General features: G+C 37.3%; 1 protein-coding gene across 2 annotated transcripts in view; it reads right to left on the reverse strand.

The window, feature by feature from the left end:
* Positions 1-4616: 4616 nt before the first annotated feature.
* The window catches only part of LOC149844110 (AMSH-like ubiquitin thioesterase 3), a 52379-nt gene continuing 32178 nt past the window's right edge, over positions 4617-24817 (reverse strand). For both annotated transcript variants that reach the window (XM_090000323.1, XM_090000325.1), the window contains exons 12-14: positions 22850-22912; positions 22519-22571; positions 4617-4940 (exon numbers count right to left, since the gene is read on the reverse strand). In XM_090000323.1, the coding sequence (XP_089856449.1) occupies positions 4766-4940; positions 22519-22571; positions 22850-22912 (291 nt within the window). In that variant the 3' untranslated portion in view covers positions 4617-4765. The remainder of the gene's footprint in view (positions 4941-22518; positions 22572-22849; positions 22913-24817) is intronic.

The following is a 24817-nucleotide window of genomic DNA, read 5'->3' on the forward strand; positions in this document are numbered from 1 at the left end:
ACCTTTAACTGTGATATAAAGTTCTTCAACCATATGGCCTGCGAAGTAGTCTCGTACAATGCTATAAATTTTGCCTCCATAGTGTGAGCAGCAATGGTCGTATGTTTCCAACTCCTCCAAGAGATCGCTCCCCCAACAAGTAAGAAGACATGCCTAGTAGTAGACTTTGTATTATCAAGGCATCCTCATAAGTCTGCATCTGAGTAGCCAATGACCTCGAGGTGATTAACCTTATGATACGCCAACATATAGTCTTTTGTCCCTTGCAAATACCGCAAGACTTTTTCAGCAGCCTTCCAATGGAATACGCTTGGGTTAGATTGAAATCTACCAAGCATCCCTACTGCGAAGGAAATATCTGGACATGAACATGTCTGCATGTATTGCAAACTGCCAACAACTAATGCATATGGATAAACATTCATCTGTGCTCAACAACTGATGCATATGGATAAGCATTCATCTGTGCTTTGTCAATTTCGTTCTATGGACAATCCTTTAGACTTAATTTGTCGCATTTTGATATAGGTGTTGTACTAGGAGAACAATTCTCCATCCCATATCGCTTTAATACCTTATTTATATAGGATCTTTGAGAGAGGCCTAGAAAACCTTTTGCTTTGTCTCGACGGATCTTTATGTCAAGTACATAAGCAACTTCACCCATATCTTTCATATCAAAATGTGATGCAAGAAACTATTTTGTCTCTATAAGTAACTTTATATCGTTGGTTGCCAGCAAAATGTCATTCACATACAACATCAATATAATGAACTTACTCTCATTTTTTTAAGGTATATACACTGATCAATAATGTTTTATGTAAACCCGAAAGTCACAATGACTTGAGAAATTTTAATATACCACTGTCGAGAGACCTGTTTAAGTCCATATATTGATTTGTTAAGCTTGCAAACCAAACAATCATCTTCAGAGGAACCAAAAGGTTGTTTTATGTATACCTCTTCATTCATATTCCCGTTGAGAAATGTTGTTTTCACATTCATCTGATGTAGCTCTAAGTCATAATAAGCTACGATAGTCAAAATTATCCTAATTGACTCTTTAGTTGAGACATGAGAGAATGTATCATTATAGTCAATGTCCTCCATCTGGGTGAACCCTTTAACAACCAATATTGTCTTATGTCTCTTTATGTCACTTTTGGAGTCTCTTTTGGTCTTAAAGACCCATTTACACCCTATGGATTTTACTCCTTTATGTAACTCGACAAAATCTCATACTTGATTCTTAGCCATACAGTCCAACTCTTCTTTCATGGCTTTTATCTAGTGTGAAGATTGTTTGTTTTCAACAGCTTTCATAAAAGTCAACGGGTCATCATCTATATCTATGAAATCATCAGGCTCTTGAAGGTATACCATATAATCAAGATGTATGACAGATTTTCTAACTCTTGTGGATCTCCAAACAGGTCATTCTTCAGGCTTAGATTGAACCTGTTCATCTTGTTCGTGCTCTTCTGCATTGTCTACAATACGTTCACTTTGGATTTATGCATCAACAACCGGATGATCAACCACATCATTATTATGGATAATAATGTGGTATCTTTCGGTATTTTCTTTAACAGATAATGAAATTGGATCCTATATTTTTTCAAAACCAAGGTTTTGAAGTGCACTTAATCCAAATGAACCATCTTCAAGGAATTTTGCCTTATCCGTTTCAACAATCTATGGTGAATGAGATGGACAATAAAACCTATATCCTTTTGATCTCTCTGAATAACTAATGAAATATCCACTGATTGTTCTTAGATCAAAGGCTTTAATATAGAAGTTATACAACTTAGCCTCTGCAGGACATTCTCATATGTGCATATAAGACAATGATGGATAAGACAATGATGGTTTCCTACCTGTCCACAACTCGTAGAAAGTTTTAGGAACAGATCGTAGGAACCTTATTCAAAATATGCACAGCAGTCCTTAAGGCTTCACCCCACAACTTTATGGAAAGTGATGAATAATTTAACATGGCCTTGACCATTTCTCTAAGCGTATGATCTTTTCTTTCAGCTATATCATTCTGGTAGGCACTACCAGACATGGTATATTGAGGCACAATGTCTTCCACTTTGAGAAAATGTTCTAATGGTCCTTCCCTTTGTCCCATCTCAGTAAACCTACCATAATATTCACCACCTCTATCAGATCTGACTATCTTAATAACTTTATCGGTTTGTTTCTCTATTTTCTTAAATTCTTTAAACATCTGAAAAATATCAGATTTTTCGTAAATCAAGTAGAGATACATATACCAAAAATAGTCATCAATAAAAGTAACAAAATAGTTTTCACCTGTGTAATAGGGGATAAATGGTCCACATACATCAGTATGAACTATCTCTAATATCTCACTACTACGTTTAACACCCTTTTTATATATGTTTGTTTGCTTAGCCTTTATGCAATCAACACATGGGTCATTGTCGGTAAAATCTAGAGATTTCAAGATCCCTTCATTTACGAGTCTATTTATTCTCTTTTTAGAGATATGACCCAACCTTCGATGCCAAAGCATATAGGATTTATCATTTATCATGCTATGTTTATTCTCAACCAATGTGTATTCAAAAGTTAGGGACTCCTGAGTTTGGATCTTCATGTTTAATTTGTACAAATCATCATAAACTAATGCATAATCAATTTCAATAGAATTTTTATTAATGAATAATTTAGAATTTTCAAACTTAAAACAATATCCAAATTTATCTAGTCTTGAAATTGAAATTAAGTTTCTACTATATAATGAAACATAAAAGACATCATGAAGATCCAAATCTATGTCAGTATCTAAGGTGATTATGTAGGTCTCAACACCCTTCACATGCGAACGCATCTTATTTCTCAAATATATACTCTTCTAATGCATTGTTGGTTTTCTTCTGTTTAAAAACGGTTGTAGACAGTTGAAAATATGAACAGTAGCACCAGAGTCAATCCACCAGCTATTTTTAGAAATTTATAATAAATTACATTCATGAGAAACAAATGACAAATTACCTTTATTTTCTAATCATTTCTTGTACTTTATGCAATCTGCCTTCCTGTGTCTCTTCTTCTTGCAAAAAAAATACTTTATGGGAGTTGAATCATGTTACTTGCTCTGAGATGACTTATCTCCTACTGACCTCTTCCTAGCAGTTTTCTTAAATGCATTCTTCTTTGGTTCTACCTTGGAGTCATGAGAAGCCATAGTCCTTCGATGTTGATTGCAAAGAGCTGCTAAGTCTCTACAAGGTTCCAGAGAACTTAGGTCATATAAGCTTAAGTTAAAAAAACTTTGCTTGTAACACACAGGATGCACGTGCAACATGCGTTACAGGGTGCATCCACATGTTGCACACAATGGTTGGGATGTGTGCCCGTTGTGATGAGCATCCCATGCAAAGGGCTACATGGCACACCTGTGCACGTTGCATTGTGCAGGCATGCCATGCCCATGCATGTAAGAACCACGCACGATATGCCACACAGGGGGCATAATGCCCACGAGCATTGCGTGCAAGGCATCCAATGCCTGCCCTGTGAACCCACAGCGTGCCTTTGGATCTTGGGCCACCTCTGCTCCAGGAATCAGATCTGCATGTGGCTGCATCCGACCCAGTCTCCCCTGCTGCATCCTGGTGGGTACCCTTCTGCTGGAGCTTGGGTGTGCCCAGGCCGAACCCAACTAGTTGTGGGGGTGACACTTAACCGATGTTGAGAGGACTATTTTGTAATAACTGGGAGAAAGGCAAGGACCGAATTGCCAAATGGCATAAGGCGAGAACTAATTTGCAAATCACTTATAAGGCGAAGACCATTTTGCGAAAAACCCAATAAATAAATAAAAAGAAGAATTCCCATTTCTTTTATCTGATCTGTTGCCCCCTATTTTTAGGCTCTAAGCCTAGTTTGGAGCATTACAAAAAGAAACCACGATGGCGAATGGGCTATCTGGACCCGTGGCCTATGGAAACCTATTATCTGATTGATTCACAACCTAGACCCAGCGAAACCAGTAGTGTACGAGTTCATTTGGTCCCATCTTCATTGCTTATCGACCATGTGCCTAGCAGAAATCTAACAAGAACTAAACACGTACGAGGGTGATGGGATAGTAGATTATATAAAGTCATTTATACTGTCTATAGATTTTTTGGAGGTAATGGCATCATATATAAGTAGGAAGAAACAATAAAATATTGGAACACCTTTAGATGCAAATACAGGTAGATCTGTCTAGGAGTATAAAAGAGAGAGAGAGAGAGAGAGAGAGAGAGAGAGAGTGTGAACTCAATCCAGAGAGAAGGTTCTGATCCTTCAAAACTTGTTTTTAGATGGAAGAAATTCTAGGAAATTTCCTATCAAAAAAAAGAAAAAGGAACTTGGAGTTTTAACTTTCAAGAATCCCACATTTACGCACAAAAGTAAGCTTTCAAGAATCCTAAGGATTCTGCAGAATTCCAAATGTGGTTGGATCTAGTCCTCACCAAACACAGGATTCTTCAAGATCACAAGGTTCTTAGAATTCATGTTATAGAATCCTGAAACCAAACAAGTCCGTAGAACAACCACACAAAATGAAAAAAAGCAGAAGTCATTAATGAATCGATGGATATTCCTACCATTGCAGATTGATAATTCATAAATGTGAGCTTTCTTTTACAAGCCAACCTGAACCCATTAGGTATGTTTAACCTGTATCTTAAAAATTATTGTACAAAAAATATATATATATACATATATTTACAGTTCATCTTAGATCAACGACATCAAATTTCAATTTTGGGTTCATGTAGACATGAGAACAATGTTCATAGATCGCACTGCCATCTGATGGAGTCATGTGTGAATGGAAACCACGTTGCTGACATTGGCGTATTACCGAAATACCACCTGGATCTGATAGGTGAAAGATACCGTGGGTTCTGATAATAATAACCAGCAATTATACAAGAAAGGAAATTATCAAAGTTGGATTTAATCCATAAACAAGATGGCAGACCAATACAAGAGATTGAAACCAAATGTACTGCTAGAATATAGAACTAAAAAAGATTCCACCAAAGGTTGGTTGCATCTCACCAATCTACATCAGGCACCTGGCACTTAGGGCTGGTAAATGAGCCGAGTTTGGGCTCAGCTCCTAAACCCTTTGCTTCTTTTCTAAAAAAAGTTTTTTTGAGAATTTTGTTCTCTACAGTGCAGGTTGTTTTGATCCAGTGAGAACCCCATAGATGGATTCAGCATGTCCAAAATAGTTGAAATCGGCTTTTGAATCATGTTTTTTAAATAAAAAGAAAACGAAAATGATTCTATGACCAGATAAACTATTGCACATTGTAGACCATTAATTTTTTAAGCCTTCTAAAAAACTACTTATGTGTCATAATCAGATGATCAAAGAGCCGATTCCCATCAAGAAGAACATGTAGATCACATCTGTAAGGTTAGTTTCATGAAAAACATCAAAAAAATAAAAACAATAAAAATAGGCATTTGTACTTACAAATGACTAGCAAATATGGTCATATATATGATATATCTTCTACAATACACTTTAGGCAGAAAATCCAGTTGCCAGTTACAAAGAGGCTTATGAAGCCTCAAATGTGAGAAAATCCAATTCTTAAATATTGGTCAATTATTAGTTTTAGACTTTTAGTCAGTTACACCAAATTCTCCATCAAGGTGACCAATCAGAGCTGCTAGGTTTCTTACACCACATCTAGGTATCATTATTATTAGTCAACAGATATCAGAGTTGCAAGGTTTCTTACACTATCTGGGTATCATTAATAATGGTCAATAGATTATTCAACCTGTTTGTACAAGAACTTGTGGAATGAACTAGCCACTTCCTTCAAAGTGGGACCCACTTACTAACATTTATTTCTTTGTTTTTATCTCTTTGTGATGTGGCTGTCAATGGCTAATCACGTTTATGGCCAATCATGATTGTTAGGTTTCTTACACCACAAATAGAAATCATTAGTATATGGTCAACATATATTTATCTGTTTGTACAAGAAGATTGTAGAAAATTGTCGAATCAACTACCACCTTTAAATATTCATATGTTTGTACGAGAACTTATGGAATGAATTGGCGATCTCCTTCAAAATGGACACACTCATTAACATTTATTTCTTGGTTTTTGTCTATTCGTGATGTGACTAGAAATAGTCAATCAAAGTTATTAGGTTTCTTATACATCTGCGTATCACCAATATTGGTAAACAGATATATGTTTGCACAAGAGTATGGAAGATTATGGAACGAACTGACTACCTCCTTCAAAGTGGGCCTACTCATTCACATTTATTTCTTGATTGCTATTTGCTATGTGTAATAAAAGAGGGGAAAACAATACAAGACAGTGCCTCTTATGTGCTTACAAGAACACGAGCAAAAACACAAAGACCACTTATGGGTCAATACAAGAACACATGCATATAAGCCACTTGAGGGCCAAAAACACAAGTAAAAAATACAGGATTTATTGGGAACCAAAATGCTCGAAAAATTATAAATACAAGGGGTTCAACGCCTTTATATAGGCAATAGAGAACACAAGAGGACACTGGGAGCACCCCCAACAGCTCTAATGGCTAGGGCATTATAAAGAGTATAATGCCCTTAGCCAAAACAAAAAGACAAAAAATAAAAGAAATAATAAAAAGCCAAAAGTGCCCTTAATGGGCGCTACCTATTACATATGTGAAATAACAAAAATAACCCTAATGGGTATTACCTATTACAAGAACAAGAAATATATATACATATTTATATGTATATATACAATCATATTATATATATACACACATTTTAACAAGAAATATGAAAAAATACAAAACAAAGGCCTCTAAGGGCTTACATGATAAAAAACACAAAGTGCACAGATACAAGAGCACCAAGGCACTACATGAGCACTAAGGGCATACACGACATTAAAGAACTAAAAGAACACAAGAATATAAAAAAATATACATCTTATTGAGCATGAATGCTTAAGAAAAGCATTAGATACAAGAGGGGGGGAAAACCCTTTATATAGACAAAAAGGAGAGCACTAGAGCCCTTGGGACCACCCCCAATGGCTCTAAGGCTAAGGACAATAATGCCCTTAGCTCAAACCAAAAAGATAAAAATAAAATATAAAAAAAAGAAAGACTAAAGTGCGCATAATGGGTACAACCTATTACAATGATGTGAAAAGATGAAAAATACCCCTAGAGGGTATTACCTACTACATCATTAAATAATAAATATATATATGAAAATACATATATATACATTTACAACTTAACAGTCAATGGCAGTCAAGTTTTTTTTTATACTGTCTAAGCCAAGGTTGTAAGCATCGTATTGTTACCCATATCAGTTGGGCCCAAAGTAACACTATATTGTATTGTATCGTAAACGTAACATAAATTTTTAATAAAAAAATTCCAAAAAATCAAGAAAATCAGAAAAAATAACAAAAATTCTAAAAAAATCATAACACAAGAAAGAATGATGAATTGTACAAAATACAACCATAAAATCACATTTATGTCTCAATGAGCTACATAAGACATCATCAAACATCAACTAATATAGAATCATAGATAATATTGCATGCATATCTCACAAGAACAATGTCACAAAACCCATACCTCCATATTATATAAACAAAAACAAAATAGCCAAGTTTATGAAATACGATTAAAAAAATGATATGTATCATACCATATCATACGATACACCCGATACAAGTATGATACACACCCGTATCGAGATAGATGTGTGTATCGTATCATTTCCCCCAAAAGTAACGATACTTACAACACTGGTCTAAGTACCTATGATAAGTGATTCGTCATCAAGGTATAAAGAATACCAATGGCCAATTAGGAATGCTAGGTTTCCTCACTCATTGGTTTTTATCTATTTGTGATGTCATTGTCAATGGCCAATTAGGTTTTTTATTGGACCATGTCTAGGTACCTATTATAAGATATTTTTATTGGATCATGTATAGGTACCTATTATAAGAGATCCATCTTTAAGGCAGGAGGAACACCAAAGAACAATCAAAGTTGCTAGATTTATTACAACACATCTAGGTATCATTAATACTAGTCAACATATATTATTTGTTTGTACAATAAGATTGTGAAAGATTTTGGAATGAACTAACTACCTCCTTCAAAATTGATCCACACAATAACATGTATTTCTTGGTTTTTGTGTATTAGTGATGTATCAAAATGGATGTTAAGAATGAGTGAAGAACCGTTGCTCGAATGGTAATTGTTTGATGCCTCATCTCTGTTGCTTCTATCAACAAATGGAACATCTATTAAATGGATGTTAAGAATGCTTTTTTGAATGGTGATTTGAATGAAGAGGTTTACATGGATGCTTCACCTAGAATGGAGACTCCCAAAGGGAAGGTGCTTAGGAAAGCTCTTTATAGCTTAAAACAAGCCCCTAAGGCTTGGTATGATAGGTTTAACTTTGTAATGATAGAAAATGGTTTTTTATCTTGCTTTACTGATACTGCTTTATTTGTTAAGAAATCTAATGCATGGATTGTTATTTTACTTCTATACATGGATGATATGCTTATAACCAGAAGTGATTCTAAAGGGGTTAAAAGCTAAGTCACACGGACTCGACTAAGGAGGCGTCGTACCCGAGTCGACACGCCCCGACACGGGTGCGGCTTCGGACTCGGCCCGGACTCGGTCAACGCCGAGTCGAACTCGGTCAACGATTCAAGGCCGAGTCCGTCCACATTTTGGACTCGGTCAACTTTGACCAAGTCCAAAAATGTCCGTTTTGATTTTTAATTCATCTGCAGCCGAACCCTAAAAGGGGCTTATCGACAGGGGGAGGGGCTTACCCTCTCGATTTTGCCTCTCCCCCTCAGCCCCTGCAGCTTTCTCCTACACCCATATCGGTGATCCAGACTCCGACGACGGTACGCACAGGTGCCAGCCACCATCTCCCCCTCCGTCAACACTCAACAGGTATGTCGACCCTCTTGCACCCTCTGCTCGCAGCGTCCCTCCTTGCACCCTCTGCTCGCAGAAGAGGGGCTCGGCCCCTCTCTGTGCCTCCTATTCACAAAGGAGGGGCTTGGGCCCTCCTCGTTTCGCTTATGTCAAGCAGGCTCCTCCCCCTCCCTCCCCCCCCCCTGCACCCTCTGCTCGTAGAAGAGGGGCTCGGTCCCTCCCTGAGCCTCCGATTCACAGAGGAGGGGCTCCTCGTTTCCCTTTTATCGTAGGGGTAAGAAGTAGGAGTGGGGGAAGGAGGGGGCTCGGCTGACAGGCCGAGCCTTGCCCCGCCGGACAGAAGGGAAACGAGGAGGGGCCGAGCCCCTCCTCGTTTCCCTTGCTGCCTTTGGCTTTTTGGCAAAGGCGAAGCCCCTGCCACTGATAAGGTTCAGCAGGGACTTTTCTTGCCCCTCCTTTTTGCGTCAGATAGGGGGTAGGCCCCTTATCTCGAACCTCGTTTGCAGAGGAGGGTCTGGTTTGAATCTGATTTGCACAGGAGGAACGAACCTGGAGCTCCTATTACTATTATTTTAAAGTATTTATTAACTTTATTTTATTTACTTATTTTCTTTTCAGTTTTCACTTTTCAGATATAATGGTGAGTTCTAGCGGTAGTGTCAATACATTTGGTTCAAGTTTTAACCCTGAATTAGAAGTTTCTCAACCACTTTGGAGGCTTGTGACAAAAGGGGTAAAAGCTAGTAGTGGTGGTGGTGGGAATGTGTAGTTTCATTGTAATCTATGTAAGACTGTTTTCACAGGTTCTTATACGCGTATGAAAGCACATCTTTTGCATATTCGTGGTCAAGGAATTAGGGCATGTTCTGGGGTTGACAAAGACATGTTAAAGCAATTAAAAAAAGAACAAGAGGAAGCTGAAAAGAAAAAATTTGCAGAGATGAGAAGCGATTCGATTAATTTATCTTTTCCTATTGCTAGTGATATACAAGAAGAGCTTTTAAAGAAAAGAAAAATGGAAAGCAATAAAACAATACAAGCGTCATTCAAAAACATGGCAAGAACAGAAATTGATAAAAAAATTGGTAGATTCTTTTACTCAAGCTCAATTCCTTTTAATGTAGCTAGAAGTTTATACTGAAAAGATAATTTGAGTGGTTATGTGCCTCCTAGTTCAGAAAAACTAAGAACAGTCATTCTTGCAGAGAAAAAAAATAGAATTTAAGACTTGTTAGAGACCCAAAAATTTGCATGGAAGCGACATGGAGTGTCGATTGTTTCTGATGGGTGGACTGATATACAAAGGCGACCACTGATAAACTTCATTGCTTACTTAATGGGTCAATCTTTTTGAAGACTGTTGATGCATCTGGAGAGTATAAAGATGCTGAATGTTTAAAGATATTATTTGTCGAAGTGATAAAAGAAGTGGGTGAAAAAAGTGTGGTGCAAATTATTACTGACAATGCTCCAGTTTGCAGTCGTGAAGGAATGAATTTGGCAAGTGAAGATACATATTCACATATTTTTTTGACTCCTTGTGCATCACACAATTTAAATTTGGCACTTAAGAGTATATGCCATCCATCAAAAGATGATACACATGCACGTGAAATGTGTTTATGGATTGAGAAAATAGAGCATGATGTTCGAAATATTAAAAATTTTGTTGTAAACCATCATCATGTTTTTTCTATATTTAATAGGCATTCTGATCTCAAGTTACTGAAAGTTATTGAAACTCGTTTTGCTTCTCTTATTGTTATGATGAAAAGAATTAAGCAACTCAAGAATGCATTGATGATGATGGTGGCTGATCAAGATTGGGATTTTTATTGTACTGAAGATGATGTCAAGGCTCAAGCTATCAAAAAAATACATCTGTGATGATTTTTGGTGGGATAAAATTACATATTTTGCTGAATTTATAGAGCCTATTTGAGAAATGTTGAGAGAAGTTGACAGAGATGTACTCATGCTTCATAGAATTTATGAAATGTGGGACAATATGATTGAAAAAGTTTAAAGTATCATTTTTAAATATGAGAAGAAAGATATTGCACTTGATGATTCAGAATTTTACAATCATGTACATTCAGTTTTAGTGAGAAGATGGGATAAAAGCAATACACATTTGCATTGCATGGCATACTCTCTTAATCCAAAATACTATGCAAAAAAATGGTTGACAGCAGGTGTTGGTCGTGCTTCTCCAAATGAAGATCCTCAGATATCAAGAAATAGAATGATATGTTTGGGAAGACTTTTTAATGATTCTCACATGTTTAAGGATGTAAATAGTGATTTTGGCAAGTTTTCTACTGGGAGATTTGATTCTTTAGCAGCACTCGTGGCAAGGGACGAGGAAGATTCCCTTAATTGGTGGGCAACATATGAATCAGAGACACCAAATCTGCAACATCTTGCAATAAAGTTGTTATCCCAACTTGCTACATCATCTTGTTGTGAAAGAAACTAGGGTACATATGCCCAAATTCACAACATTAAAAGAAACAAACTCACTAGTAAAAGAGCAGAGGATTTGGTTTATGTTCACTCAAATCTAAGATTAATTTCTCGCCACACCAAAAAAGTGTATAGGTACTTTTTTTCTTTGTATTCAAAGTTTGTATTTAAATATTTGTATTCAAAGTTTTAAGTTAGATACTAATATAGTCATTTTTTTTATGCAGTTGTGAACCATCCAAGAATTGGAATGTAAATCCAGAAGATTTTGACTTGGAGGAAGAACATAATTTGCATACTCTCAACATGGACTATACTCTCAACATGGACTACCTCAATCATGTTCTTGAAAGAATCTGAATAGGGCTTCAAGATGAAAGAATCTGAATAGGGCTTCAAGATAGTGCGCCTTCAAGCTTTGGAGAATAGCCTTCAATCTGAAAATACAAAATAAAGAGAAGAGAGGAGAGGGGGAGAAGAGGAGGATGCCAAATGGAAAGTAGGGCACGTTAAAAGTATCGTGACCCTCTCTTAATAAGATATATATAGGATCTAACACTACTGAACAAAATACATGAAAAATATACAGGATTACAAGTATGCCACCGCCCAAGCATGGGGAAAGCATACGCTCGGATATGGATCCAATATCGGATCCATATCCGATACAAATACAATTCTAACATCCCCCCTCAAGTTGTGCATGAGTTTTCATCATGCCCAACTTGTTCTTCAAATGCCAAAACTGTGATCCAGTGAGTCCTTTGGTGAAAAGATCAGCAACTTGTTCAGAAGTATGTATATATGCAGGGGAGATTTCCTCATCTTCTATTTTCTGACGAATGAAATGTTGATCAATCTCAATGTGCTTGGTACGACTGTGAAGTATGGGATTGAATGAAATTTTAATGGCACTTTGATTGTCAACCAGCATGGAAGATTGAGCAATAGGAAGAGATAATTCCCCAAGGAGGTGACGAAGCCAAGTAGCATCGGCAGTGCCAGCAGCCATGGCCCTATATTCAGCTTCTGTGTTGGATTTTGCAATGGCACGTTGTCTGCGACTACTCCAACAGACAAGATTAGAATTGAGAAAGACACAATAGCCAGAAACAGATCGGCGTTCATCAAGATTGCTTCCCCAATCAGCATCAGTGTAAGTAGAGATAATATGACCATCCACAGTAGGAGACATGCGTTTATAAGTAAGTCCATCGCCAATAGTCCCCTTGAGATAACGTAAGATACGCTTGACAGCTTCCATATGAGTGTCTGTGGGAGCATGCATAAACTGGGAAACTTGATTGACAGCATATACAATGTCGGGCCGAGTGAATGTCAAATATTGAAGTTTCCCAACAATACTGCGGTAAAGGGTTGGAACAGGATATGCAGGACTGCCATCTGAAACGTTCAACTTTGCATGCAAAACGCTGGGCGTGTTAATGGGCTTACAATCAGACATACCAGAGGATGTGAGAATATCAAGGGCATACTTGTGTTGAGAAAGAGTGAGGGAATCCTCAGTCCTGTCTAATTCAACACCCAAAAAATATCTGAGGTCCCCGAGATCTTTCATTTTGAAGTGTTGTTCTAACACTTCTTTGATTTGGACGATATGAGAGGAAGTATTTCCCGTGAGAACAATGTCATCCACATATATCAATAACCAAGTAGTGATCCCTCCTTTGTGATAGATAAAAAGAGAATGATCAAGAGCACTCTTCTGAAAACCAGCTTCTTGAATGTGAAGGGAGAAGCTTTCAAACCATGAACGAGAAGCCTGTTTTAACCCATATAATGACTTGTGCAACTTGCATACCCATAGATTAGAATCATTAGTAGCATATCCTGGTGGTTGTTCCATGTAGACGTCCTCTTTGAGGAAACCATGAAGAAAAGCATTTTTGACATCAAGTTGATGTAATGACCATCCAAAAGTAACAGCAAGAGAGAGAATAACTCGAATGGTACTCATCTTAACAACAGGGCTGAAAGTCTCATCATAATCTTCCCCATGTTGTTGAGTGAAACCTCTAGCCACAAGACGAGCTTTATACCTATCAATACTGTCATCTGGTTTATATTTGATTTTATAAACCCATTTAGACCCAACAACATTCTTATCCCTTGGCCGTGGAACGACTTCCCATGTTTGACATTCATTCAAGGCTTCCATTTCTTCATTCATGGCTTCAATCCAACGGGAATTTTGAGAGGCCTGAGAATAACACTTTGGTTCAGTCTGTTTATGCAAACTGGTCATAAAAAGCTGAAAATCCAAAGTGAAAGTGTTATAGCTTATCCATCTATCCACGGGATGTCTCGCTCGAGTGGACCTTCGTGGATGAGAAGGAACAATGACAGAATCAGTAGTAGAGGCAGGAGTGCGACGAGAATAAACCAAGCCAGAAAATCTGTCTAAAGGAGGATCAGCCATCTGAGTATCAGACATGTCTGCTTCAATGTGAGTACTATCCATCTGGGCATCAGACATTTCTGCTTCAATGTGAGTACTGTCAGAAGGGGCTGGAAAAGTGGTCGGTTGAATCCCATCGCCTAAGATATTAGCACATAACCATGGATCATATAGTCTGGACGCTGAATCATGAATAGCCTTGGAAGAAGTGTGAAACTGCAATCTGAGTTCATCAAAAACATGTCTTGAAATATGTATACGGCCTGTTAAGGGATTATAGCACCTATAGCCTCGATAATGGTCTGCATAGCCCACAAACTGACACATTATAGCCCGAGCCTGAAGTTTGTTCCGGAGGCTGGAATCAACATGAACATAGCAAATGCATCCAAAAACCCGAAGCTCATCATACTTAGGATGCTCATGATTCAAAAGAAAGAAAGGAGATTTCCCTGCGAGAAGAGCTAAAGGCAATCGATTTATAACATAAACGGTTGTGTGAAATGCCTCAGTCCATAGAGTCATAGGGAGATCAGTGTCATGGAGCATGCTTAAGGCAGTCTCTACAATGTGTCGGTGCTTGCGTTCTGCAATGCCATTTTGCTGTGGTGTATGTGGGCAAGATATCTGTCTAGTGATGCCATGATTTAGCAAGTATTCAGTAAATTCAGATGATAAATATTCACCACCACCATCACATTGAAAATGCACTATGTTGGATGAAAATTTATTTTGGATGAGGGCATGAAATTGGCTAAACAAACGGAACACTTCAGATTTGTGTTTTATGAAGTGTATCCATGTATAGCGAGAAAAAGAATCAACAAAAATGACATAGTATCTACTGCCGGAAGGAGATGAGACAGGAGCTGGTCCCCAAACATCAGAGTAAATCGTTTCAAACAATTTAGAAGCTCTTTTATTGATGGAATTAAAAGGAAGGGCATGACTCTTACAAAGTTGACAGCTTGAGCACATGCCTGACTCACTAACAGGTCTCAGACTGGATTTGTGCAACAATCCATTATTAACAAGGCTAGAAATAAAAGAATGACTACAATGGCCTAATCGATTATGCCAAATGGACGGCATATCAATTTGAGTCAAATTGACTTCATTCGGACTGATAGGAAAAGAAACAGATGAACTGGACTTGGACACTGGAGGAGCTTCTTTGAGGACGTACATGTTGCCTTCACGAATTCCTTCAGCGAATATCGTCTTGGTGAGAGGATCCTTGACAAAAACAGAGGAAGGAGTGAATTCAACTGATGTGGAAGAGTCATCAATGAGTTTAGATACTGAAATAATGTTTTTCTTGACATTAGGGACGACTAAAACATTGTGTAAAGGAAGATAAGTATGCGGCAAAGAAACATATGCATTACCAATGTGAGTAATTTTGTGGTGAGTGCCATCACCTGTAACTACAGAACCTTTTGCTAAATATGGAGATGCACTAGAGAGTTTACCTGCATCATCAGTCACATGGGCGGCAGCACCAGAATCCACATACCAGACACCATCATCATTTTGCTTGAGATTCAGATTAGAAATAGCTGTCATTAAGAGTTGTTGTGCATCGGGCGTGAATGAGGAGGAAGACGCTCTAGAAATGATAGAGGGGGTTGGCCTGTGATCACGTCGACCTCCCTTAGCTTTGTTCTGAGGATTGTGCCAACATTCAGATTTAACATGTCCTCTCTTGTTGCAATAGAAACATGTAGGGATACGCTTTGGCATGTTAACAAGAGTGCTGCCCTGAGGAGTAGGAAGAATACCCTTTCCTTGTCCGGATGTATGAGCCCAAGTATGTGCACGCTGTCCTGACACACCATGTGTAGAAGTAACTAAAATACTGGGCGAAGTAGAAATGGAAGCATCATGCCTGTGAACTCTACTAGCCTCATGCTGGATCAATTTTGCCTTTAAGTCTTCAAAAGAGGGTAAGACAGGGAGAACCTCCAGAGCAGTGCAAAATATATCAAACTCTGACCCTAGACCACTAAGAGCCTGTTGAACTTTATCCTTGTCTGAAATAGGATGGCCAATAACAGCAAGTTGATCGCTTACATTTTTAATCTCATAGAGATACTCAAGTACAGATCTGGAGCCTCTATTTATGCTTTGAAATTGACGCTTCAATTGAAGATATCTAGCTTCTGAAACTTGAGAGTATGTATTTGCAAGCGTATTCCATAGTTGAAAAGCTGAGATATCATCATCTATACCTGCAAGCACTTCTTCAGAGGGGGTAGAAGTAATATAAGCAACTAAAGCCTGATCATGTGCCATCCATACGGCATATGCTGGATTAGGGATATTATCTGTAGCAGTCACCGAACTAGTAGCATCCTTTGTTTCACCCAAAATCAATTCAGGCGGGGCTGGAGTAGAGCCATCAATATGACCATATAGACAATGGCTCTTAATGAAAGGGACTATCTGACGTTTCCACGTCAAATAGTTGGAATGGGTTAACTTTTGGGAGATGAGTTGGGAGAGAAAACTCGAAGAGAGGGTGGACATGATTATGCTGATATAATATTTGTGTTTCCAAAGGTACTCGGCTGAAGAATCAGGCACTCGGCTGAAGAATGAAGATCAAACTCAGCAGATCGTGGCCTGGTTGACAGGCGTGATGAAGAAGGCAGACGTAACTCAGCAGTTCGTCGATCGTGGCTGGAGAAGACTCGCTCGTGGCTGGAGAAACAGGCGTCGATCGTGGGTTGCTCTGATACCATGAAAGAATCTGAATAGGGCTTCAAGATGAAAGAATCTGAATAGGGCTTCAAGATAGTGCGCCTTCAAGCTTTGGAGAATAGCCTTCAATCTGAAAATACAAAATAAAGAGAAGAGAGGAGAGGGGGAGAAGAGGAGGATGCCAAATGGAAAGTAGGGCACGTTAAAAGTATCGTGACCCTCTCTTAATAAGATATATATAGGATCTAACACTACTGAACAAAATACATGAAAAATATACAGGATTACAAGTATGCCACCGCCCAAGCATGGGGAAAGCATACGCTCGGATATGGATCCAATATCGGATCCATATCCGATACAAATACAATTCTAACAGTTCTTCCCTCTAATTCAAACGATGAGGCAGATTTATGATAAGTTTTGTTGTTTATCACACTTACAAGCTTCTTTATGTGTTATATTTTGGTAAGTTTGTGTTGTTAAGAATTGTATTTTTGCTTTAAAATTTACAATCTTTATGTGTTAATTTATTGTTATATATATAATTATATATATTTAAGATATATATATTTAAAATATATATATTTTTAATATATATAGTCGAGTCCACATGTCCAAATTTTTTGGAATTACGCCGCACCCGTGTCGCACCCGCACCCATGTAACATAGGTTAAAAGCATAAAATCAATTTTAAAGGATAAGTTTGAAATGTCTGACTTGGATTTTCTAACTTATTTTTTGGGTATTGAAGTAGCTTACTCTCATAGAGAGTATTTTTTGTCTCAAACTAAGCGTGCGTCTGAGATTATTGAGAGGTCAGGTATTACTGATGATAAGGTTTGTGAAACTCCTGCTATAGTAGGAGCTAAAATGAAGATTGATGATGGTGTTCTTCTCTCTGATCTTACTCCCTACAAACAGGTTGTAGGATCATTGATGTATTTAAGTATTACAAGACCAGATATCTCACATGCAGTTCATACGGCAAGCAGTTTCAGCATGCACCAACCTCCATTCACATGAGTGTTATCTTACGAGTCGTAAGATACATAAAGGCACTTTAAATAAGGGAGTTTTCTTGTCATCTTCCTCTGATTTAAAATTAATTGCATATACTGACTCTGATTGGGGAGGTGACCCAAATAACCGTCACTGCACCACTGATTTTTGTGTGTTCTTAGGAGATTTGCTAATTTCGCGAAATGTAAGAAGCAACAAAAGGTGTCCCTATCATCAACTGAAGTCGAATATCGTGTCATGGCAACTACTACTATGGAAATTGTATGTATCCATCAGTTGCTAAAAGATATGAGGATCACAATAGAAGGGCCCACCAAGCTATGTTGTGACAACAAAAATGCGATTTATATTGCTAAGAATCACACTTTTCATGAGCAGACCAAACATATAAAAATGGATTGTCATTATGTTCATGAGGCGTATCTCAAAGGAGTCATTGACCTCCATATGTCACATCAGAATATCAGTTGGTGGATTTCTTCACTAAACCTTTGTGTGCTCCACGCTTTAACTTCCTTCTTAGCAAACTTTCGGTCATCCTGCCCTAAGTTTGAGGGGGGGTGATAAATTATGTAATCAAATCATGTAATGTTATATATATTTTATATATATATAAGGTAATACATATACATATATTAATATATATGTATATGTATCTACTTATTATATATATATAATATTTTTATTAATTAGCCATAGGGGTAGTTTAGTCTTTTTTCATTTTTGGACAATATCTTTGGTGGAGAATACCATAATTTTCAAGGTAGTTTTTAAAATCATTTGAAAGGTATTCTCCACCTGAGTCAGTTCTAAAAATTTTGAGATTTCCATTAAACTAATTCTTAATCATCATATGATATATTTTAAAAGTAGAAAAAACTTCATATTTGTGTTTAAAAAAATAAATCCAACAATATCTCGTATAATCGTCAACAAAAATAACATAATAAGTGAATCCACCTTTTGATAAAACTAGTGTCGGACCCCACACATCAGAATGGACAATTTCAAACGGTCTAGTTGTAAACATAGATCTTTGAAAGAAAGGTAATTTTTTCATTTTCCCAAGTATACAATCATTACAAGTGAAATCACTTTTGCATAAACTTTTGAAAAAAGGCAAATGAGAAATTTTTATAATATTTGGATGTCCAAGTCTTTTGTGCCATACATTAATATTTTTTTGGACAACATTACAAAAAGGATTCTTTGGAACTTGAAGGGAATCGACATAGTAAAGATCACCCTTCCTAGAGCCTTCCCCAATCAATCTCCCGGACTGGCGATCCTGTATCCAACATTTGTTAGATGAGAATTTTATATCACACCCATGATCCGAGAGTTGAGAAACGGAAAGTAAATTTAAGTTTAATTTGGGTATAAATCTAATTTTTGGAATAAAGAATCCTTGTTTTTCAAAGTTACTCATTCTTTTTACTTCAAGAGACGTTCCATCCGCGGTTGAAACAAAGGATAGAAGGGGATTTTTTGTATACTCGAAAAAAGAATTAAAACTTGGAGTCATATGAAAGGAAGCACCCGAATCCAAAAGCCAAAAAATCTTACCGGGAGGAGAGGAGGTTGACATGGCCGCACCGGAAGTGACCCCTTTTAGAAGGGGTTGAAGAGCATCTACGGTTTGTAGGAGAGAGAGGGCTTCATTTGAAGATGATGGGCCCTCTTGAAATGTAGTGGCCATGGCAAGAAGCTTTTTTAACTTTGGACACGTGGGTTTGATGTGCCCTGGTTCCTTACAAAAGTAGCAACTAAGCTTGCTATAATCCCTCCTTCCTCCTTGTCCACTTGGATTTTGGTTTTTGAAATGAGGAGGCTTGTATGTCTTTAAGTTGTTTCCCGATCTTGAAACGGCATTTACACCTTCATTATCTTCATTATTTGAAGGTGTGGCTAATACACTTGGGGTATTCTTGCTTATATACATTTGAGTTTCTTCCCCACTTAACTTAGTTAATACATCTTCAAGAGGGGGAGAAGAAAAAGCGGATAAAAGAGAAGATCGGATTTGTTCGAATTCAGGCCTAAGCCCATTCAAAAAATTAAAAAAACTATCTTCTTTCAATTGTTAGTGACGAAGCTCTATGGCTTCACCACTCCATTTGGGTTCGAGCATAGCAAGCTCATACCAAATAAAAGAGAGCTCGGCAAAGTACTCTCTAATAGACATTTCTCCTTGTTGAAGCGTTAGCGCCCTCTTTTGGAGATAGTATTTTATGGGATAAATCCCTAGAAGTATACATCTTCTCAAGATAACCCCATGCTTGAGAAGTCTTCTTGAACTTTATGATATTTGCATTGATTCTCGTTTCTACAGATGAAAATATCCAAGAGAGGATTTTAAAATTCCTCATTTCCCATTCTTCATGCTTTTTCGTATATTCTTCAAGGGCCTTGGTTCTTTCATCTCCTTCAAGAATTTTTATCTCTCCTCCTTTTATATAAGTTATCTTGGGTTCCGGTTCGAAAATCGAGCCTTAGACATAGCTCCAAAGCCCTTTTCCTTTGATGTGAGCTTCCATGTTACCGGCCCAAACATGATAGTTGGACCCATTGAGTTTGAACTCATGAGAGAAATGGGAGTCTTTTTCACCCATTAGAGAGGAGAGATTATGAAAAACAATACGTACCTTGAAGGCTTTTCAACTCTTTCTTGACAAAAGATGCTTCTAAAATATTGCCCGAAGGAGATGATCCACTCCAAACTCCAATAGCTTGAAGGCATGTTTTTCGAGGCACTTCAAAAGAGAAGAAACGCACGATCCTCCTCCTTCAAACGAGGCTCTGATACCATATGAAAGTATCTCCAACAAGATACTACGAACAATATTACAATATTCTTGAAAATAAATGCGTATACAAACGCCCAACAAGAACACTTGAAACACTTGTGCACACAATGCACAACACAAACTCACAAATGCACAAATACGGACCCAAAAGTCATAAGTTCCACTAACACAAGCTTGGGCTATAATCCCAAAGCCTTAGAAAATACAATGGAGGAGAGCCCTTTATATAGGGCTTGAAGTGACCCTTCAGGGGCTCCCACATAGTTGTTGGAGCCCCTCCAACGGTCACAAATGTGACGGTTGGAGGGGTCCAACGACTAGTGGTGGCCCCCCCAAGGTACAAAGTACATTGATTACAAAAAAGAAAAAAGAGAAAAAATAAAAAGGAAAAAAATACAATACATATTCAAGAAATGAATATGCGCAAAAATGAAAAAAAAAATGATCTATCCAGATGACCAAAGAGATCTTGGCTCCTGGTAAAAAGAACTATATGTCTCTTCCAAGTCAGGAAATTAGAATTATTTAATTTTTCAGAAACGAGTTGGCTAAGAAAGTTTGGTGACAAACCAGACTGGGTTGAAGAAGAATCCATGATTATAAGACACGTGAATATAAGGTAGAAAATACTCTTAAGAGGAGATCAATGAAATGACTAATAGAAAATACTCTAAGAGGAGATCAATGAAATGACTAATCAAACTGCAAGATAACATGACTGTCTAAGTTCAGTCCAGAAGAGAACTGATTATAACAGAATTCGGATCTGCTGCCTTTTTTTTTACAGATATCAGATCACGTAAATGTTCAAAATATCAATCCGATATTAATGAATCAAGCCACCTGATCGTGTCGTGTTTGATTAGTGTGAACCAAGATCACGATGAATCGTGATTTCAGATGAATCAGCGATAAGTTTTGAGATGAGGTGACACAGAAACAGATTCTAAAAGAGGAGAATCACGAGTTTTGATTGGGATATAGTATCGATCACGAGTTTTGATTCTAAAAAGGAGAATCACAAGGAACAGATGGGTTATGATTAGGGTTTCAAAGAGGAAACAGAATTTATGAGCTTCAAGATAGGTCACGAATAGGGTTTCAAACAGGCCTTTAAAAGGGGAAACACGTGTTTCAGATGAAAACACGATAACAGTTTTAAGAAGGGATAGAGACAAGAAAAAGGGATCGTCCTTTTTGGAAGAAACATGACAGTATAGGTTGCGAAAGAGAGAAAAAATCAAACAGAGAGGGAGAGAAGAATATTTTCCTGACCGAAAACAGATTTTCTCTATGGTCGTACCTTTTTGGGAGCAATACCGAGCCCTAGATCCAACCTTGCTCTGATACCATGTTAGAAGTTGTGTTTGCACCAAACCTGATCTTCAACAGATAAAAGAAAGAGAAGAAGAAAGGTAGAAGAAGAAGAAAACTTAGAGTCGTGGGGGCTGCACAGGTTCACGATTATTCTTAACTTAATCGTGACCTGGTTTAATGTATTTAAGCATTAGGTTACAAGGCAATACATTTATGGACATGATTGTCCTATAACAAAATACAATATTACATCTGTACCTCAGTAAAGACGTCAACGCGCAATCCCAGTTTGGGTCTGGGTCAGACCCAAACTGGGTCCAGCACTACAAGACACTTAATAATTAGCATGTATGAAAAAAATCATAATTTATTGTGTTAATTTGATGTGCAAACAACAAAGAGTAGCCCAGAGAGACAAAGAGAGAGAGGGAGGGAGGGAGGGAGAGTCAAAGACTAGTTTAAAAATGAAGTACCTGGAGGTATCAGTTTTGGTTTTTCATATTTCACGAAATTTTAAAAATGACTAGTTTACCCTTTAAAAAACAGAGTTTCTTTTGTTTTTTGGGTAGAAAAAATTTAGTAAAGGCTAAAACTGTCTAAGGCCCCCCCAAAAAAGGAAACTAGCTTCCCACTGGGAAGCGTGATTGATCCTAAGATAATGCTTTGTTTTCAAATATTTTGTATCCTTGTGATACTAAAAAGCTAGACATTGGTGTTGGCTACTGAAATCTTCCAATAATGCAACAAATCATATGAAAAATGAAGTACCTGGAGGTATCAGTGGGTGCCATGACAATAGCAATCGCCTCAGGTAGCATGATCTGTTAGGAGACAAATAACTTATTGTTTCAAAATTGACTTGTAATTAAGTTATAACCAGTCTAGACAGAGAATACCAAAAAATAGCAGTGACAGCCTAGTAAGAGCATGCATTTATGAAAAATGCATTAGATCTAACACTAAATGATTCATGAATGATAGCAGAAAATCTCAAAAGCAAAAAACTCAAAGATGTTTCTACACACACACAGGCACTTGGTGAAATAGTAAGCTAAAATGGAAGACTTGAATCCATTAGTTTGTAGTGTTCTAGAATTACCTGGTAAGAATAATGAGTATGAACATCAACCGAGGACATGAAACAAGACTGAGATGGATGTGTCTGAAAATCAGAACAGGAGCAAAATCAGAAAAGAGCAAATATGATACACAAGTTCATTAGAGAAGATTAGCCTGAAAAGTAGACATGAAATTTCAGCATAAAATTAGTAAATATGAAAATCATATTACATTGATGTATGTTAGGAAAAACTTTACTTGAGAAGACGCCTTAAAATTGAATAAATTTCTAGTGCACTTTGTTTTACACATGGGATTTGTCATTTGAATTTGACGCAATTCTGGTCATGTAGAACTGTTTTTTATGCATATAACCTTGTAGAAACTAAAGAATTAGGTCTAGATGCTTGGATGACTCTTTTCATGAGAAGCAACTGGTGACGTGTTGGTGATTGTCTTTCTGCTTATGTTGGTGCAGGTGCATATGTTAGCAACTTGGTGGTAGTAGCAGCGACAGTAAGGGTTAAGCATGAAGGATTTGACCAATGCCATCTACCTCTGTGAAGGGCTGGATCAGTTTGGATCCAAGCAAGAGTGAGATCCCATCAGATCAAATCAGTGCTGAACAGGAATACAGATCATATTCCTATCAATCAATCCTGGATCTAACTTGGACTGAAGACATGCTTATTTGGTTTTGCCAAAGCATTATAAGTTTAAAGTTGTAAATATATAAAGGCAAGATCCAAAATAAACACGGCATATCCAATCCTAGACATCTGACATATTTCAAATCAAAAGATTCAGATTGGCCTCGACCCAAGGCAATTGTAACACATAGGCCATAACAGCGACTGTCATGGCATGATGGCGGTACGTTGGAAAGGCATGGTGACCACAGCAACAATGACACAATGGAGGGGTTGATGGCTAGGAACATGCTGATGTTAGAGGAGAATACAAGAATGATATTGGTGGTGGTTATCGAGAGGACGGAAACGGGCATGAATTAGTGGAGGCAAATGATACATATAAATTTGTTGGTACTGGTATTAGTGGTCATATTATCAACAAATATCGTTAATTTAGGATGGTATTCTTAAAATATATGTATGTATGTATATATACGTATGCATATAGACATATATTCATATATACTTATTTTTGTCTTGTAATAGTTAAATGTTCTATAGGGGCATTTCTGTCTTTTCACATGTATATAAATACTGTTTATTAAGACAGTATTTATTTTATTTTATTTTTTCCCTTTTTTAATTTTATTTCATGTAATTAAGGGAGACCAATGGGGGCTCTATGGAGCTCCCAACGATTCTTTGAGAGCTCCCAAGGGTCTCCCTTCTTGAATTTTGTTGTGTATAAATAAGGGTCTTCAGCCCTTATTATTCTTATGCTTTTCCAAGCATATATTCAATAAAGAATATATTTTTTAGTTGTTGCCCTTTGTTGGCTCTTTGTATTGTCTCATAGTGGACTTGTATTCTTTTGTGCTTGTTGTGCCTCTGTGCCCTTGTCCACTATTGGACTTGTTAGAATTTGTATTTCCAGCCACGTCAACCTTCAGCAGAGAAAGAGATAGAGAAAGACAAGAGGTTGCTGCACAGAAAAGGTCATAATCGTGACCTAGAAAGGCTTTGTTTATATACAGTGTTTTACAAAATACTATGAACGATAACGTCCTTGATTATAAATACAAAATACAAATATGTGCACATGTGCAAATTAGAAATTTGGACCAGACGTAAATCTGAAAGCATATCAAGTCTTCTTTAACAGCCTCCCTCAAGTTGTGCATGATCTCGAATCATAGACAACTTGCTTTTTAAGAACCAAAAATTATATTTTGTCAGCCCCTTTGTAAACATATCAGCCACTTGATCTTCAGTGCGAACATAGTATAGCTCAATTTCTTTCTCTTCAACCTTTTTGCCTGACAAAATGTTGATCTATCTGGATATGTTTAGTGCGACTATGATGAATGGGATTAAAA

The sequence above is a fragment of the Nuphar pumila genome, chromosome 3 (genome assembly GCF_984573655.1).
Source record: "Nuphar pumila chromosome 3, dmNupPumi1.hap1.1, whole genome shotgun sequence".
Taxonomy (NCBI): Eukaryota; Viridiplantae; Streptophyta; class Magnoliopsida; order Nymphaeales; family Nymphaeaceae; genus Nuphar; species Nuphar pumila.